Consider the following 18,915-nt stretch of genomic DNA (forward strand, 5'->3'; position numbering starts at 1 on the left):
GAAGCAGCTAGAAAAAATAGGAGAGACAGAGAGCACCATGGAATAGAAGGGGAGATTAGAGAGAGGGAAGGGGAGATACACTAGGAAAGGACACAGGGCAGGGTGCAAGCAGACAAAACAACGAGAGGCACGACAGATGCACAATTGGACAAGACGACAAAACTCAGAATTAAGAAACTAATATAAATCAAATAGTAATGTGAATCAACATCAGACATAGCAAGGAAGACAAGTTAGGTTGAACAATGGCAGAATACTCCTACTACCATACCACAGTTCTAACCTGGGCAACCTGTAAATAAAGTGTATAAACAAGCCCAGTCCATACATGTTTAAAATAGTCTGGTTTACCTGGTAAAATGTTCTACTACCGTAATGTACCCGGGTTTAGCAGAGTTCTTTGACGGTTCATCAACAGATCCCTCGAGGGTGGACTCCCTTCAAAGCAGGAGCCACAGGGCGTCGAGATTCCTCAAAGAAATGTGAACTTCGGCATTGAGAGTCCTCGAAGAAGAGAGTTTGGTGCAGCCAAGAAGACTAGATGAAGAACGTAGGCCCGGCAGTGGGGCATTGAGGGCCGGCGTCTGATATCAGCTTTGGCGATCAGGACTCGACCACGGCTGGCTTTCGGATCTTCGTTGGTCTGTCTCTTTGTGGACTTCGGGTGGCGGGAAACCCACCGGCGGGACAAAAGCGGTCGACGATGATGACAAGGGAGTCATTTGTTTCAATGTTCTTAGGCAAAAGGTGGAGCGTTGCGGCTCCGGTTGTCGAGCAGCATGGCGTCAAGCTGTCCCCACTTCTGGGCAACCCGACTCGAATGGCTTCCAGCAGCTTACCGAAATCATCCGAACCACGGTCGACGGCAATGGACTTCGACAGCCTCAATGTCCGGGGGTTTCACGTTGAGATTCCTCAGCAGACCCTGTCTCCGGTCAACAGCCTTTCAAGACTGGCTTCCAGGGTGCCTCGATGAAGATCAGCTTCTGCACGATGTTCCCTCGTAACACAGGGAGCGGTCTCCTAGCCAGGTCCTCTCTCAGATCAGCCCTCGACAGACTCGACAGCGTTTGGATCAGGTTGAAGGAAAGCAGCAGCAATTCTTCTTCTTGCAGCTGGGCTTCAAGGATAAGCAGCTTCAAGTTTCAACTTAAGCTTCTTAACATTTTTGGTAAGTGAGAGGTCCACAGATACAGTTCTGTCTCTCATTCACACTGCTGAGCCAAGCTGAGGCAGCCAATCAGTCATTCATGCAGGCAGCCAGCCAATCGGGTTCACAGCACATTCAGGCCATTCACTTCCACCAAGACACCCATAACAAGGAATGTGGATTGGGGCAAGCATTCAGCCTTTCATCACACCACACTGCATTTATATCACACACACAGATACCAGACACCCATAACATGGAATGCATATTGGTCACACGTTCCATTCACCCAGGTCCCACCCCAAGGGTGTACCCACATCATACAGTCACTGCGAAGGCTCCAGCCAGTCTGGCCTGGAATTCCCCACAATACCATATATGGTTCTTCAACCCAACAGCCAGTCAGGGGAAGGGACAAGAGTCAGGGCTTCCCAGGACTTTGGGAAAACAAGGTAACAGATCATAGAAACCAAGAGGCCACAGGGGCCATCTTGTCTCCTATCAGGAATCCACTGATTCCTATGGCAGGGCCTGGGTGTCCCAAAATGTAGGATAGTCAGAGCACCTGTCAAATTCAGCATGGAGCTGCCACCAGCCCAAACTCTGCTCTGTGGGCCGCACACCGGTGCCCAAAAACATACACAAGGGGCACAGGGTTGTACCCCGCCCATGGGTGCCAAAAGGGTATCCCAAGGGTCTCTGCTCACCACAACCAAAAAGAGGAAGGGCTGCACTGCCAGAGTCCCACATGGAATCCTGTGCAGAGAACAACACAGAACATACATAACAGGGTAAAGGACAAGGACATGGAGGCCCTGTACCCTCCAATGCATTTTCAGCATCACACCTGGGAAGATTTACGTTCCAAGTAAGCATCTGAAGCATACAAGGGTTTCAGTGAAATTGATTTTTTTCATCTTAATGTCACTTCTCAAACCTATAAGCACACCCCTGTTTGGACACCTATAGAGCTGGTGCAATTAAAACTGACAGACCTTCAATGAAAGGAGGTTTGGTAAGTCAAAATTCCTGTGGTAGAATTATGTCAAGTGTCAATAAAAATGTATCGGTGCGAGGCTAGTAGCCACCAAGATTACAGCCTCATCCTGGAACTTTTCAGGTTACATTATTGCAATTTAATACCACCACTGTGTCAGAAACCAAATACCACCACCATTCATTTTACACATAACAGCCTGTAATCCTTCCAGGCTACATTGTGGTATTAGAGAGACCAATTTGTTTCGGCGGACCAAATCCTAATTACTAGCCGCCTTCCTCAGGGTCAGTTTCTTTAATTATATCTGTTCAAAAACACACATATTTTAAATCTGTTTAAAAACTTGTACAGCATACAGTTGCAACATTACAGGTTTTTAAACAGCCCAAAACACATTTAGTTTAACAACCTGAAACCCAAAGTGCAATTCGTTTAAAGTAGTAATGCAAAACATATTTGGATTCAACATACATTAGGATCCAAACAGTATGAAATGCGAGGGCTTAAACATAGTGAGGATGAAATGAGAAGGGGGAAAGGCTGGAGAAATCCACTAATTGACTTACATTAGATAGAGGAGCCAACGGTGAAGGTTGGTATGTGTAAGCAACAATCAGGACACTTATGGTCAACGTCTAGCCCGTGTGCTGTTGGAGGGATCTGTAAACATAGAGTGGCATGGCTTTAGTATATCTGAAGGCATTAGCCAACATATATGCCCATGCAAAAATAGAGCATGGCTGCGTCACCCCACATAGAGAAAAAAACAAAAAATTAACAAGGGGGGTGTGTGGGCGCCCAAAGAACGTTCTAGTTGTCACAGTATGCCCTTAGTGCAGGAAGCTGAAATGCCAGTGTAGTAGGCAGGACCAGTGAGTGTAGACATGCTGTGCAGCTGCTGGTGCGCTTACAAGGCGGAGATAAATGCTGTGTTTTATGGGAATTAAAGGAAAAATTAGGCGAGTCGCGCCACCATGGTGTAGTGGTAGATGCTGACCCTCAGGAATGTATTCCGCGGCCATTGCCACAACCTCCCATACAGTGTATGCATACTTGGCCTAGAGAACAGGTAGCATTAATGGCCTTAAGTGAAAGCCTCTCACCAAAAACACTATTTTTCCAAGAGCATCAAATCTCTTGACACTATCTGGAGGGATTGTCAGATATGCAGCCGCCTTTGAGGTTGACATGGCCGCCTGAACAACCAGACTTTCTTAAGTTGGATGTCTAAACAGAAATTCTGGGTCTATAACCATCAAGTCCTTATTTACTGCCGGTATAGTGTACATAGTGTATAGTGTGAAAAAGCAGTACTTTTTCCAATTTTCCAAGACTCTGTTCTTCAGTACCATATGAAAAGGCAATATTTTGGAGGAATCTTATGAAAAATGTTTGTGAGATCATCCTTCTCATATTCTGCTACAGGTCTACGTCAGCCTAAATACGCTATCACTTTGTCCATGACGTATCTATATGAGGCATCGGCAGTCACATCTGGCGTGACAAACCACTTCTGGTGACGTATCTTGACCACTGGCATCCTTCAAGGTATCCACCAGGTCTTTCAACCTTGAAACCTTGACTCCTCAGAGATTAATGCTTCTTGAGCACCGGGAGTACCATACTCCAATCAAAACGAGGGCTTTGTGCCTCCTCCACCTCCTCCTCTTCATAAATCGAGCTCATCGACCTGGAAAAGTACTTTTTAGATAAGGGCTTAAAAGTCTCAGACATATCAGTCAAAAACATTGATGGCTTCGATGTCGACTGCTTTGACGTTAAAGAGGTTGGCGCTGATTCTTATGACGGAGCAGAGGGGGAGGAAGTGGCTTTGTCTTGTCTCGTGAAGTCAACTCCCTCAACACCTCTTGAGGACGTTTCAAGGACTTACTGCCCGGGTTCTTAGGTGTGCAAGTAGTAGACTTTAACGGTGCTCTGTCTGCCTCACGAGGCACGATGGGGACGGAAACCCTTTTTTAGTCCACTCAAAGGGGCAGGTGGAGCCGCCTTTGTGACCACCTCTAACATTTTGAGGCAAAAATCCCCACCATTCTGCTTATGAAGTAGATTTACTAGGAAAACATACCCGCTTCCTATCGGGTGAGTAGTCAAGAGTCCTAGATCTCTATTGAAAGGACGATGACGAGTGTTGAGATGTGCTTCTAGAGCACTTTGAATGTTTACTGACAATTTTAGCCCTATGAGGTCAAATATCTCTAGAGTTTTCCTCGTCAGATGACCTCATTTTAAACAGGGTAGTGGAAAGGGATTTACACAAAGGCCTACCCAGAGGAAGATTCCCCTTCCTCTCCTTCAAGGCCTTAACAGTCTGACATGAGCCACAGTTGTCAACCTTATGGCCCCCTCCAAGACACCAGAGGGATATTCGGAGTGGATCAATGATGGATATCTTTGACCCACAGTCCAAACACCTCTCGAGTCCAGTCTTCAGAGTAGACATATCGACGTTTTTGAAGAAATAAAGTAGAGCATCGCTGAGGCCATCAAACTGTTTTGAAGCTTGCAGTGCAATTGGTAAAACTGAACTGTGGCAACGGGTGCAAGGCATGCTACTTATTACAGCATCAACGTTATGGCCGAGAGCAGGTTGCAAGCCGGCGAGGGACCACAAGTCGACAACATACGTATCCTATGCTGTCGAAATGTTTATGAAGCTGCAAGTCGTCGAATATCGGATATATCAAAGATGAGGAATCTGTGGGAGGCTACGATCCATTCGAAATGTAAATGCTAGTCCCGCTGTTCCCATTGATTAGAGTTTGAAAACCTTGATCCAGAAATGATGGCTCCACAAGTGGTTGATCAAATGTGTAGTAGAGTAATATATCTAAGAAACAAGATGGTGCATTGCCATGATATTAGCTCGGTCTGCTGTGTGTTGCCTGGTCAGGAAAGTCATCCTACACCTCTTACATCTTACACCCAAATCTTCAGGAAGAGCCAATTAGGCTTCCCAGGTTATGACTTGGGTCCAACTTTGTCTAGGGGTAAGGGAGATACATATTTATTAACCTGAGGAGAGAAAGGTTAGTAGTCGGTAGTTGGTGTAGCTGATCAGCAAGCAGTGAATAGGTAGAGGTGTGGAAGGAGTGTACGGGGTAGGAGGAGGTGGGGTTCAGAACGAGTGGGGGTGCTGGAGGAATTGGAGATGCAGAAAGAGTGGAAAGTGCAGAAAGAATGGAAGGTACAGACTGAGTGGGAAGTGCAGGGGGAGTTAGAGATGCAGGAGAGGTGCAGCAGAAGGTGGAATTACAGTACATGGAGAAGAAGCAGGAGGAGGTGGTGGTGCAGATCAAGTGCAGATTCAAGAGGAGCTAAGAGAGAGAAGAGGGTGACGCAGGTAAACTTCAAGGAAGATGGAAGACAGCAGATACGGTTGGAGGAGTTGAACATTAAGGAGTGGGAGAGCATAGAACAGCTTGAAGGAGAACATCAAGGAGGAATGACAGAGCAAAAGAGTTTGAAGAGGGGAAGGGAGGGGGACAGAGGCTGACAGAGAGGGGGTAGCAAAGGGGGAAGAGGAGGGGGGAGAAATGAGAGGTAATTAGAGAAGAGAAAGGAACCAAGAAGGAACGACCCTTGTAAATGTGAGGACAAGCTTGTTTTCTGGAAGAAGCGTGCAGAGGAATGCCTAGGAATTTAGATGATAGTGAGCTTGCGGGATAACGCTAAAATGCAGGGACAGGTCCATAGGCATGACTGGGCAATGAGCAGGCGTGGAAGTAAGAAAGATAGGGTTGGGTGATTTTAGGCTCAGAGCCCAGAGACTCAGAGGTGAGTTTTACCAGGTTACTCACCGTAGTGACCACCTTACTCCTAGTCCATAGTCCCCTTTCCTTCCTAGGAACTATGGGTGGATGGAAATACCCCTTACTGAAACAGGTTCTTCAGCACAGCCTGGCCGAACTGAGCGTCAGCTCTAGAGCTCATATCGAGGCAGTAATGCTTACAGAAAGCAGATGGGGAGGCCCAAGTAGCCGCTTTAGCGATGGACTCCCAGGGAACATACTTCTGAAAAGCAACCGCGGCTGCATTGCCTCGCACCTGGTGTGCATGGATACCTTTAGGAGGTTTCAGCTTTTGGACGGTGAAAGATTCCGTGATACAGGCGGCAATCCATCTGGAAATGGATGCCTTAGACGCCGGCCTGTCCTGAGGTTTACCGAAGGTCACAAACAGTTGGGAAGAGCTCAGAAGCTCGGACGTCCTGTCCAGGTAGAACTTAAGAGCTCTTCGGACATCCAGGCAATGTAGAACCCTTTCCGCCTCCGAAGCAGGGTTCGGAAAAAAGACCGGAAGGGAAATCGACTGATTCAGATGGAATTCGGTCACTACCTTTGGTAGGAAAGCTGGGTTCGTCCGAAGGACTACCTTGTCCTTGTGAAAGACCAAGAAAGGATGCTCCACCGACAATGCCTGGAGCTCACTCACTCTCCTTGCTGACGTAACGGCTACCAGAAAGGACACTTTGCAGGACACGTACTTGAGGTCAACCGTAACCATTGGCTCAAAAGGTTTGTGGCACAGCGCCGTCAGGACTACATTTAGGTCCCAAGGCGGGTGCATACTACGAACCGGAGGGTAGATGCGTGTCAAGCCAGCAAAATGTCTCTTCCCCACCGGGTTAGTTAAAGAATAAGAACACCGGTCTGTAGAGAGGTAAGCGGAACTCGTCGAGAGATAAGTCCTGCAAGGCAGAACCTGAACTCCTGACTCTGCTAGGGAGGATACGAAGGACAGCACCGTGTCAATCGTCGCCACCCTCGGGTCCAATTCTTTCTCCAAACACCAATAACAGAACCTGAGCCATTTACTCTTGTATTGGGATCTGGTCGAGGGTTTCCTGGCTGCCTGGTTAATACGCATGTTATCCGCAGACAAACCCAAAAGCTCCAGAGACGTGAACTCAGGCACCATGCTGCCTAGTTGAGCGATTGTGGGGAGGGGTGCCACATCTGCTGTTCCCCCTGGTGAAGAAGATCGGGAGTTACTGGTAACCTGATCGGCGGACACACCAACAGGTGTTGAATTTCTGAGAACCAAAACCTGGCCGGCCACCACAGAGCTATAAGTAGGAGAGAACAGTTGACAGAGCTCTTCAACTTCCAAATTGTTTGATGAACTAGGGGAAGAGGCGGGAAGGCGTAAGCTCTCATGTTGTGCCATGGAATCTCGAGTGCGTCCCCCAGAGAGGAGGCTCCCAGCCCCCCTCTGGAGGCGTACTGAGGAAGCTTCTTGTTTACCGCCGTGGCAAAGAGGTCCACCTCCGGCGTGCCCCAACGCGAGAAAATCCATGAGAGGATCTCCGCCTTCAACACCCACTCGTAGCTGACCACTGTCCGCCGGCTGAGGGCATCCGCGGTGACATTCAGCCGGCCCGGGATGTCCGCTGCAAGCAGCCAGACCCCATGAAGCACGGCCCACTCCCAAATCTGGATGGACAGGTCCACGAGAGGGGGAGACTTCGTTCCCCCTTGCTTGTTTTTGTAATACATTGACACCGCATTATCCATTCTTATGCGGACCACCTTGTTGACAATGAGAGGTCTGAACGCCTTGAGCGCCAGACAAATCGCCAGAAGCTCCAAATGATTTATGTGCAGGAGCTTGTCCTGAGGTGACCAGAGGTCCGAGACCTGAAGAAGATCTAACGTCGCACCCCACCCGAAAAGGGAGGAGTCTGTCGTGATCATTACCATGGGGGCTGGGTCCTGGAACCCCGCGCCCACTGACAGGTTGCTGAGAGACGACCACCAGTCCAGGTCCACTCTCATGGAATCCTGAATCATTATCCGCTTGGAATCCGTTTCCACAGCCTGATGTCAGGAACTCCGAAGAGCTATCTGGGTCCGTCTCATTTTGAGACGAGCAAGAGGAAGAGCCAGTACACACGAGGCCATGAGGCCCAGAAGCCTCTGGAACCACCAGGCCGACATGCTCTCCGACTGCGCGAACATCTGACACGTGGCCAACAAATCCGCCATTCTGTCCCCGGTCAGATACACTCGGCAGTCTATAGTGTTCCAACGAAAAACCCAGGAAAGTCAGGTCCTGTGAGACCGTCATGGAGGATTTCCGCCAGTTCACAGACAGCCCAAGATGGAACAGGAGCTGAAGGAGAGACTGGAGGTTGCCCGCTGCTGCCAACGGACAAGGGCTGCGTAGGAGCCAGTCGTCCAAATAGGGATACACATGGATACCCTGGAGACGAAGATAGGCCGCAATCACCGACATCATCTTTGTGAAGACACGTAGTGCCGAACTGAGGCCAAAAGGAAACACTCGAAACTGGAAGTGCTCCTCTCCCAAAGAGAAGCTGAGATATCTCCTGTGTGGGTTCCAAATCAGGATATGCATGTACGCATCCTGAAGATCCACCACGCTGAGCCAATCGCTCGTCTGCAAAGAGGAGCGAATCTGGCCGGGCGTGATCATCTTGAATTTCTCTTGAGGTAGGAAAAGATTGAACTGGGAAAGGTCTAGGATGGTGCGCATGCCAGCCTGGTTGGGTTTGGGCACCGTAAACAGCCGGGGGTAGAAGCCCTCCCCTCACTCCCCATGGGGAACGGGTTCCACAGCTCTGAGGTCCAGAAGTTTCTGAACCTCAGCCTTGAGGGAGGGTGAGCCCGACAGCTGAAAAGGAGGGTTGAGAGGTGGGGTAGTGGGTAAAGGTAAGCGGAAGCCCGCTCGAGTGACTGACAAGACCCATCTGTCTTCTGTGATGGTCTGCCACGCCTCCCAATGAGACGCAATGCGTCCTCCCACCGGGGTCTCGTGCGAGCACGGAAAACCCTCATTTGGCAGGTTTATCGATGGCGGTGCCACCTGAACCTGATGAGGAGGCTGAGGAGTGGGAGATATACCGCATACGTTGTTGTCTACGGCGGTTATTCCCCGCAGGAGTATCCACTCTGCGAGATTTGCGGTCGAAGAAGCCCCTAAAACCAGAGGAAGGTCGTCCTTGCGACAATGGCCTTTGAGCCTTGAAGGGAGCTTTAACCAGAACAGACAATGATTTAGCCGTCTGAGTGCTGTCTTTGGTTTTGGTGAGCTCTACATCAGTAGAAGAGTGAAAAATCTCCTTACCATCAAATGGAAGGTCCAGAACCTTGTCTTGCACCTCCTTGGAGAACTTAGTGGCATGCAGCCACGCTTGCCGCGAGGTATCAACTCCAAGCATCAGACCCCGAGCCGAGGTGTCTACGTGATGAGCCGCAGCCTCCAGGAGATCCTGGGCCAAGACCCTGGCATCGGAAAGGCCTCCTCTGAAATCCTCCAACTTCTCGACCGGAATGTGCTTCTCAAACTCCGACAGACCTCTCCACATCCGCATGTTAGCTCCTGCCAAAATCAATTCTGCATTGGCCTGCCTGAGCTGTAAGGCCGAATTGGCAAAGATATTCCTCCCTAGGGAGTTCAGGAGCAAGACCTGAGTAGCCGCCGCAGAGGAGGATGCTGCAGGCCTGGATTGCAACATAGCCGCAGCCACCACTGTGGAGGAGGGAGGCGGACAAGACGACAAGGCCACTTCTTCCGAAGAATGCAGCCTGTACCTCGCGTCAATCTTTTTATTGACAAAAAGTCCCGAGTGTGGCTTTTCCCAAACTCTACGGACCTCGGCCAAAACATCCTTCTGCAAGAACAGGCCGGTACGCTCCACAGGAGACAAGGTGAACGCCCCAGAAAGCACACCCTCCTGCGGAGCAGGTGCCTCGGGCACCGGAACATCTAAGAAACTCATCATGTCCAGCACCCGGTCATGGAAAGCTCTGATAGAGCGGGGAAGGTCCTCTTTGTCCTGATCGCCTTGAGGGTCATCTGACAGGTCAGGATCCTGCTGAGCCGTGTCAGGCACTGCCTTGTCCACTGGGGACAATGGTGGCACAAGCGGAAGCGCAGGGGAGGCACCACGGGCAAGGGAGGCGCCGGCGGAACCACCGTCAGAACGGGTGGAGCCAGAGGCGCGGGCGGACATATCTCCTTGAAAAGCCCTTTGAAATATTCCCTCATGGGGTTGGTGCGCATAAGCGCTTGAAATTTACTGAAAAAAGCGTCCTCAGGAGATTGTTTCAGAACCTGAGGAGGCCTCTCATGAGGTAGACAAATCCAGGGACGTAACGGAGAAGGGTGCCACACCGGCCCCTCCACCGACGAATCCACATAAATCAAGGGAGCCGCCCCCGCGGGCAACAAAACATTGTGCGGAAGAGGCATCCGGGCGTTCCAATCATAAACCGGCCGGTAAGGATGCGCACAAGGGACCTTAGGTTCACCCGAAGGACCGAACCCTACACCAGGGGCCGATGGCGTAGTTGTAGGGGTAGTACCTAAAATGGCCGCCGTGGTCGTGGCGGGAACGGCCGCCATTTTGTTCTCATCTGAGGGGAACTGCGGCACGTGAGGAAGTGAGGCAGGGGTCCTCGTTGATGGGTCAGGGGTCTTAATTTTAGCCTTAACGTAAGGAACCTCGGCAGAGCCGGTACTATGAGGCCTGGAATGTTTCTGCGACATACCAACCGCCAACTGAGCCTTCGAAGGAAGGGCCTCGGCACTGCCCGTAAAAGAAGAAACTTTCTTCTTTGCCCCCTCAACAGATCTGGTGTCACCACAAGAGCGGGAACGGTGCGCTGTCACCGACAGGGCCTTGCCCGGCCCCTCAGAACTGTTGGTATCCTTAGCCTCTGTACGAGGGACTTCGGACCTAGGCCCGGTAGAAGCCTTATCAGCATACTCCGGTGTTCACAGGCCCCTTACGTAGACCCTCGGAGAAAACTCTGGTAGAATTATTAGGCCCGACAGGCACCTCAGGGCGAACCCCGGTAACAGAGCGATCAACGCCCCTCCCGGCTCAAGAGGAACCCGGAAAGGTATCCCCCGGCCGGGGTGCTCTGAAAAGTAAAGAACTTACCGGGCGTTTTTTCTTCTCGTCGATGAACGCCTGAAAATGCGAAGGAGGCGTCCGTCCGAACACCTCCTCCCACCGCTCTAACGACGTTAAAGTGCCCGGACCGAAAGGGAGTCACAGTAAAAACAGGAGTCCCAATGGTGTTCCGGACCCAAACACTCTAAACAAAGAGGATGGGGATCCTCCCTCGCGAAGCGACGGTGACACGATGTACAGTCTGGAAAATCTAGTTTAAAAGACATAGGGCCTCATTACAAGTCGGGAGGTACAGGGTTAATGGCACCGTTAAAGGTGCCGGTGCCGTCAACCCCGTACCGCCCAATTCCGAGTTCCCCTCGCGGGACCCGCTCTGCACGTCTGGTCTCACCAGACGTGCAGAGCGGGTCCCGCGAGGGGAAGAGGGAGCAAACAACGGGCCATCTCGTAATGGCCAGTTGTTTTCTCCCTCTCCCATTCCCATTCTGCCCTATGGGGGCTGAAATGGGAATGGGCAAGGACCGTGTCCGGGTCCTCGGAGGGAGGAATTACCGGGCCTTCCGACCTCGGAATGCCCCGGTAAGTCCTCATTCCGAGGACCCGGACCCGGACGCGATTTCGGCGGCAGCCATGCCGCCAATAGCGGCATGGCTACCGCCGAACTCGTAATGAGGCCCATAGACAGACTAGTAAACGAACGCTAGCGAGAGCCAGAGAGGGAAAACAAGGAAGAAAATCTTCCGAGGATGCAAGTGCGTCCGGCCCCGATCGTGCGGAGAAAAGGACTGATGGGTGATGCGCGGGGTGGAGCCAAGGTGGGCGGGGTTACAGCCACGAGAGGAGGGACACATTTTTGAAAAAAATGTGGATGCATTTTACAAAGTGCTCCAGTCCCGTCCCACAGGATGGAGAGATGTCCCATAAGTATGGAGGAAAGGGGACGGGACGTAGGAGTATGAACCCAACCAGGCACATGGAGACCCCCCTGGTCTGTCCCACCACTTGGAGACACTGCGGATCTTACTACAACAGCACCTCGACCTTCAATACAGATACCTACAACATCCGAGTGGTGCTACCCTATATGCGCCCTAGAGGGAAGGGCAACCATTTGACCAGGACATTTGTTATTCAAGCAACATTATACTTTAATATTCTGAGTGACACTGGGGCGAAAGGCAGAGAAACGCATGCAGAATCTTTTCGAGCACAAAGATGTTATTTCACATTCCAACCCCCTTTTGAGGTGCTCAAAATTGTATACAGTCATTAATAAATCTGTTGAACCCTATTCCATGCATTGCATCTTGTCGTGAGTTCACTGCCTTTCTGACATATTGCACTGCATTGGTGTGAGAGGAAATGTCAATGATCCATAAAGCTTGGCAAGACCTGCAGTAGGCATGGAACGTGGTCCAGAGAAGGTGGGCTGGCAGAGTTGGAACCCCATGAATACAGCGGGTGCATTTGGTCAAATGTTGACTGATGAAATGTCATAGATGCATATACTTAGCACATATGGGCATTCTAAATCATTTATAACATCAGGATATCTTCCTGTTGTAAACAAAGACCCATTTGTAATAATGCTGTTTCTTCTCCAGCTCAATAGATATTTGAGGAGCGTGCATTTCACCAACTCTGCTGGTGAAGACATCTTCTTTGATGAGAACGGGGACGTCATGGTGGTCTACGACCTTCTGAACTTAGTGTACTCCGGGAATAGGAGTCGCACAGTTCAAGTTGGGAGGTTTAACCCACTGGCTCCCGCTGGGGAGGAGCTGACCCTCGATGATAGTCTGATCACATGGAACCGTGATTTCACAAAGGTCAGTGGGAATGAGATACAACATTATAATAAATGAAATGCTGCGATGAATACGGTGCATATGAGTACAGCAGTAGAAAGAAATGCATGAAAGGCATATAGGAAGTGTGATATAAAAGATGATGGATCATTTATGGAGCAAAAAATGACATTACAATGCCTGTCAGATTTTCCTACCGATAGGATTTTCTGACAGATAGCAAAAAGTGACGTTATAACTGCACTCCACTCCTACCTGAAGTCACATATCACCTCTTAGGATCAGTGGTGGTCTCTTGCTTTGGTTCCCGTCTACAGGACTCTGCAGAGGTCTTTAGGCACACACATGACTTGCAGCAACTTCCCAACCTAACCTACACACCTGTGTGTAAAAGTTACGATTACAACCCAGCTTCAAGCATTGCGTTTGGCATCCTGGAATGATCTCTTTGTAAGTAGAGGCTGCGCGTGTTTTTAACAAGGTCCCTTTCCTCATTTGCACATTACTCGCCCGTTTTTCCCCTGTGGTTGTTTTCACAAATTTTCTTTTTAATATGGGGGTTTCCCCCATCCACTATCTAGCCCACCCCACGCCCTCACCCTGAAAACCCAACACCCAATCCCCTACCCATACCTGCCAAATGTGTGGGCGGGGCATTCCAGTGATGTAGATCTCCCGGGATTTTCATTTTGAAATGTAGGCAGGTAAGCGCCTACTCCCAGACATACCACATCTATATGTGGAAATGAGGAAAGTGACCTTGTTAAAAACATGGCATATAGTGAGTAGCAATACTGTATGTGTGTGAATTTGCATTTCACATCATTTTATTTAATTATGCTGGGTGCGTTTACCCTTCTCGGCCTCTAGAGACTTGTGCGTTCCAGCCATCTCATGTATTTTGCGTCCTTAATTGCTTGCTGCTCAGCACCTGCAACCGTTTCCTCCTTGGCCTAATCTACAAGAAATATGTCTGCCACCCTCATCTTATCCTCTTTGCTCCTCTGTCTGGCAGTTGCCTTCCATCCTGTCCTTGTTCATTTGTGAGCCAGACAGCATGGCTGTGAGTTTCACACAAGTACCATTTCATTCTGCGGCTTGCTTACGTTCAGGTCGTTTATGCCTCTTTACATGGAGCCTGCGTCCATCATGGCTACTATAGTCGTGAGTAGGTTCTACTGTCAGCAAACTTTGAAACGGTTGCTTTCTATCTCGTTTCTGCGTATATACATACATTCACTTCCTCTCTTCTAACTGATTCATGATTTCTTCACGTTCTATTACATAGTTCTCTTGTCATTCTTAGTTACATCTGTATTCTTTCATTTGGAATATCGCTTTAGTGCATCCTTGTCTTTGTTTTCCATGACGTCCTTTTGCAACAATGAAGATTCCCCCTGCTAATAGCGCAGGGAGCTCTTGATTCTATTAAAGACAAGGAGGCGAGCATTAAGCTTCATCTTCACTTTATTCTACTCTCCAGCAGTTTCAACAAATAACATGAATTTAAAATTTCTTCTTTTTGAAATAACAATATATATTTTTTTTTACAAACTCCATATCCCATCATTCCTTGTAGTCGCAGTGTCTTAACCACGTGATCTAGTTCTTCCTTTTCCTCTGTTCCTCCTCTTCTTTGACTGCTTCGAACTGCAATCTTCTCCAAAACTGAACTGCCAACTGGGCTAACTTAGTCTCTGAACTTTATTCTTTATGTCGAGTCGGTCTCGCGCATTTTAACTTGCAGATTCGTTTCGTGCGACTCACTCACTTCTCGAGCGATTTCAGCCGTTCTTCTGCTGATCTCCTAGTGTCAGAAATAACAACAGTACATGTTAGGGTGGGGGATACACACCCTATTCTGGAAGAAAAGTTCATGTAAGTCATTTGCAATACATCACTTCGTTCTACTAATCATTGCTCAAATCTCCTGTGTATCTAGGGAGGGAATTTAATGCTCGCCTCCTTGTCTTTAATAGAATCAAGAGCTCCCTGCGCTATTAGCAGGGGGAATATACATTCTATGTCAAGGCGGAGGCGAGCATTAAGCTTGTTCAAAGCTTCTTACTACCGCTTCTGCTATAGTGTTGATTGGTCGAAAATAAAAAGTTCTAAACGTTGTATCGATAGCACAATCTGCTGCTTTCATAATCTCTTGCAAAGCTGCGCCTTGCCCTAATGCTTTTGAGACCATTGCTCCTCTAACTGAATGCGCTCTAAATTTTGTCATGTCTATGCCCGCTAGACTCATGATATCTCTGACCCATCGCGCCATAGTGGCTGTTGCTACTCCTTTGTGTGGTTTCCTGCACGCTATTAACAATTGGGTTGTCCCTGCCGGTCTTAGCTCTGCTGTTCTACTCTCGTACTCTTTTATGCATGTGGCTACGCACCACTTTGGATGATCTTGCATGTAGGGGTACGTGATCGTGGAGGAATCTGTTATCGTTCTTCTGGCCATATTGAACGTTACTCCTTCTGGATCATGGGCCTCATTACGACCCAGGCGGTAAGTTACCGCCTGGGTCGTACCTTTACCACCATGGCGTAAACTACGTTTACGCCATGGTGGTTGGCGGACTTACCGCCCCATTCCGAGGTTGGCGGGGCGGTAAGTCCCCAATCCCCATTTACCCTTCCCCATTCCCATTTTTGCCCCATAGGGCATAATGGGAGTGGGGAAGGCGTTAATTACGCCACCGTAAATTACGGTGGCGTAATTAACATCAAGGTCCCTTAGCGCCATGGATTTTAACACCATGGCGCTAAGGGACCTCGGAATCAGGCGGTAAGGGTCGGCGCTGTTTACGCCGCCGTAAACCCCTTACCGCCTGAGTCGTAATGAGGCCCCATATGTCTTTCTATTCACTTCTAGGGCTTTGACGTCTGCCACTCGCCTGCATGACCCCATGCATAGTAGCATAGCTAGTTTCCCCGAAAGCTTTCCTAGCGACAGATACCTGTTACTGGGCCAGTATGCTAGTAGTTTCAGCACTACTGATACGTCCCATAAAACCTCTTACCTCGGCTGAGGCGGCTTCCTAAATCTTATTCCTTTTAGAAGTCGTATCACTGCTACATTCTCTCCTACCGTCGCTCCTTCCACGGGCAGGTGACCTGCTGATATTGCGGATCTATACACTCCTATTGTTCTATATGCTTTTTCATCTTGTAGGAGCTCCGCTAATAAATTCAGTATCTCGACTAAAGGGGCAGAAACGGGATGAATACTTCTCCTTTTGCACCATGTCGACCATCTGTTTCAAGCTGCGTCGTAGCTCCTTCTAGTTGAAGGAGCCCATGACTCGGCGATGAGGTTAGCAGCCTGTGCCGAAATCCCTGGGAGGTTCCAGCATCTCCTGCTATCCTGCACGCCATCAACGGCAGCGTCCTCTTCACACTCTGAGAGGGTGAGATGACCCAACCCGTGAGAATGTTCTCTCCTTGAGGTAGTACTCTCAGGTAGTCCGCTACTAGCTCCATGAGCGCTGGAAACCATACTTGGGATTTCCATATGGGAACTACTACTATCAAATTCGCTGCTTCCCTGCGTACTTTTGCTAGAACCCTGCTCCTCATTGGGAAGGCGTAGAGTATCTGACCTCTCCAGTCCTGTAGGAAGGCATCTATTCCGGCTGCTGCTTGGTCCAGTCTCCAGCTGAAAAACCTCTCCTTCTGTGCATTCAGTCTGGACACAAACAGATCTGTGTGTACTGGGCCCCACTGTTCTTCCAGCTGTCGGAATATCTCTCTGTCCAGCATCCAGTTGCTGGAGTCTGATAGGTGCTTGCAGTTCCAGTCCGCTATTACATTCAACGAGCCTGGCAGGTATTCAGCCACTACTGACATCCCTGATTCTAGGCAGGAATGCCAAACATCCTTGGCTATTTCCGCTAATAATTTGGACCTCATCCCTCCTAAGTGATTGATGTACTTGACTGCTGAAATGTTGTCCATTTTCAACAGAATACATGAATTCACTTTTCCTTTCGTAAAAGCCTTGATCGCAAAAGATCCGGCTAACAGTTCCAGACAGTTGATGTGTAACTGGATTTCTTCTGCGCCCCACCTTCCTCCTGTCTGGAGGTCTCCGCACCGAGCTCCCCAGCCTGCTCTGCTGGTGTCCGATTCTATCATTAAGTCTGGACGGTCGCCTAAGATGGCTCTCCCGTTCCATGCTTCCATGTTTAGTAGCCACCACTCCAGCTCCGTTCTGGATTCCTGGTCTAAGGGTACCAATTGGTGGTAACGTAAGCCTTGATGAAGATGTTTAATCTTCAGTCGTTGCAGGGCTCAGTAGTGCAGTGGCCCTGGAAATATCCCCTGTATCGATGCTGCTAGCAAGCCTACTACTCGCGCTATTGTGCGAAGCGAGATTACTGTTTTGCTGAGGTATAGTCTTATTTCCCTTTTTATGTCTCTTATCTTTCTGATCGGGTGCTCTAGGATTGCTGCCCTGGTGTCCATAATAAACCTTAGGAACTCTATCCTCCTCGTTGGCCTCATCTCCGACTTTTCCCGATTCACTAGAAACCAGAGGGAAGTCAAGAGATTCTCTCTGCTGTTGGCCATCAGCAGGATATCGTCCAGGTAGATAATCATTCGTACCCCTTTCTCCCTGATCGCTGCTGCTTCTGGCTTCATGAGCTTCGTGAATGCCCATGGCGCTGATGCCAGTCCAAACGGCATTGTCGCAAATTGCCATAATTGCCCGTCCCAGTCGAATGCTAGAAAGGGACGGAAATCTATTTGTACTGGTATTGTCAGATAGGCATCTTTCAGATCTTTCCTCGCTAACCAGTCGTTCTGTCTGAGTGTGTCTCTGAGCTGATAGTTCCCCTCCATTTTGAAATGGTGGTAGACCACCCAGCTGTTCATGTTCTTCAGATTTATCACTGGCCTCACTTTGTCTTTTCGGTGGACCAGAAACATATTGCTCACGCACCTCAGATGTGCCTTGCACAGTTCGATCGCCTGTTTTTCCGCTAGGCTCTGCAGCTCTGCGTGCAATAAGTCTTTCTCTGCTTGTGCCGAGGCTAGTGGACGGGGGGCTTGGTATTGGGTAGGGGTCTCTGTAAACTCTATGCGCATGCCCTTCGCTGTCTGCAGAACCCAAGCGTCGCTGGAAAGCGCACGCCAATTCTCCCAGAATACCGTTGTCCTCCCCCCCCTACTGGTGGGTATGTAAAGACTCTGACCTGCGGGGAAGTTTTGTCCTCTTCCCTGTCCTCTACTTTGCCTTCCTCTAGGGAAACGGCCTCTCAGCAGGAAGAAGGTGTCTGGCTGTCTGTTCTCCCAGTATTGGGCTCTATTGCCTTGGGGCCTTCTGAATGCTTGGTAACGACCGGCCACTCGGCCTCTGTACCGACCGGTCCCACCAAAAACTCTTCCGGGGAAGATTTTCTTCATGGAAGCCTGGGCCTTCTCTACGGAAGTGTAGGTTCCTACAACCTCCCCATTTCTTTGCCGAAGGTCTCTCCGAACAATAGTCCCTGAGCTGCCTCGCCTGCTTCATATGATGATAGGTCTCCCAGTTTGTGATCGATCTTAAGCAAGAGCCCTCTCCTGCGTTCGGACGATATTGCACAATTGGCATTTCCTAGGAGACATATGGCTCTCTGTGCCCAGTTCCCTAGACTACTGGGTCCACCTCCTCTCCTGTATCTTTAGCTCGCTCGGCTAAGTCCATAATTTTAGCCAGAGGCCCGGCTAGGTCGAGAATCTTTTCCTGACAGCTTCACCATGAGTGATCTATTCCTTTCCTGGGTTCTCTGTTGGACTTGGAAACAAAAGATAACATCTTTGGATCCAGTTCTGGGGCTTCAGCTATTTTGCCCGGCAGTTCCGGTCTTGGATACTCCGCTCTCATTCTCTGTCTGACTTCCTTCTCCAGTGCTTTCCGCAGCATCTGGGTCATGTATCGTGCGACCCTCAGTGATGGTACCCATTCCGAAGATTTTGGATTCCGGATATCCTCTGGATGGAACATGTCTGAGGTTTCCTCCTCTTCTAAATTATGAAGCTTTCTCAGCCTTTTCTTTGGCAGAGGTTGGCT

At 49.5% G+C, this 18,915-nt stretch overlaps 1 protein-coding gene across 1 annotated transcript in view; it reads left to right on the plus strand.

The window, feature by feature from the left end:
* LOC138452738 (vomeronasal type-2 receptor 26-like) overlaps nucleotides 1–18,915 on the plus strand; it is a 433,093-nt gene that overhangs the window by 243,479 nt on the left and 170,699 nt on the right. Inside the window, exon 7 of the mRNA XM_069605086.1 lies at nucleotides 12,657–12,881. Within this exon, the coding sequence (XP_069461187.1) occupies nucleotides 12,657–12,881 (225 nt within the window). The remainder of the gene's footprint in view (nucleotides 1–12,656; nucleotides 12,882–18,915) is intronic.

This window comes from Ambystoma mexicanum, chromosome 4p (assembly GCF_040938575.1).
Source record: "Ambystoma mexicanum isolate Mex_15411 chromosome 4p, UKY_AmexF1_1, whole genome shotgun sequence".
NCBI lineage: Eukaryota > Metazoa > Chordata > Amphibia > Caudata > Ambystomatidae > Ambystoma > Ambystoma mexicanum.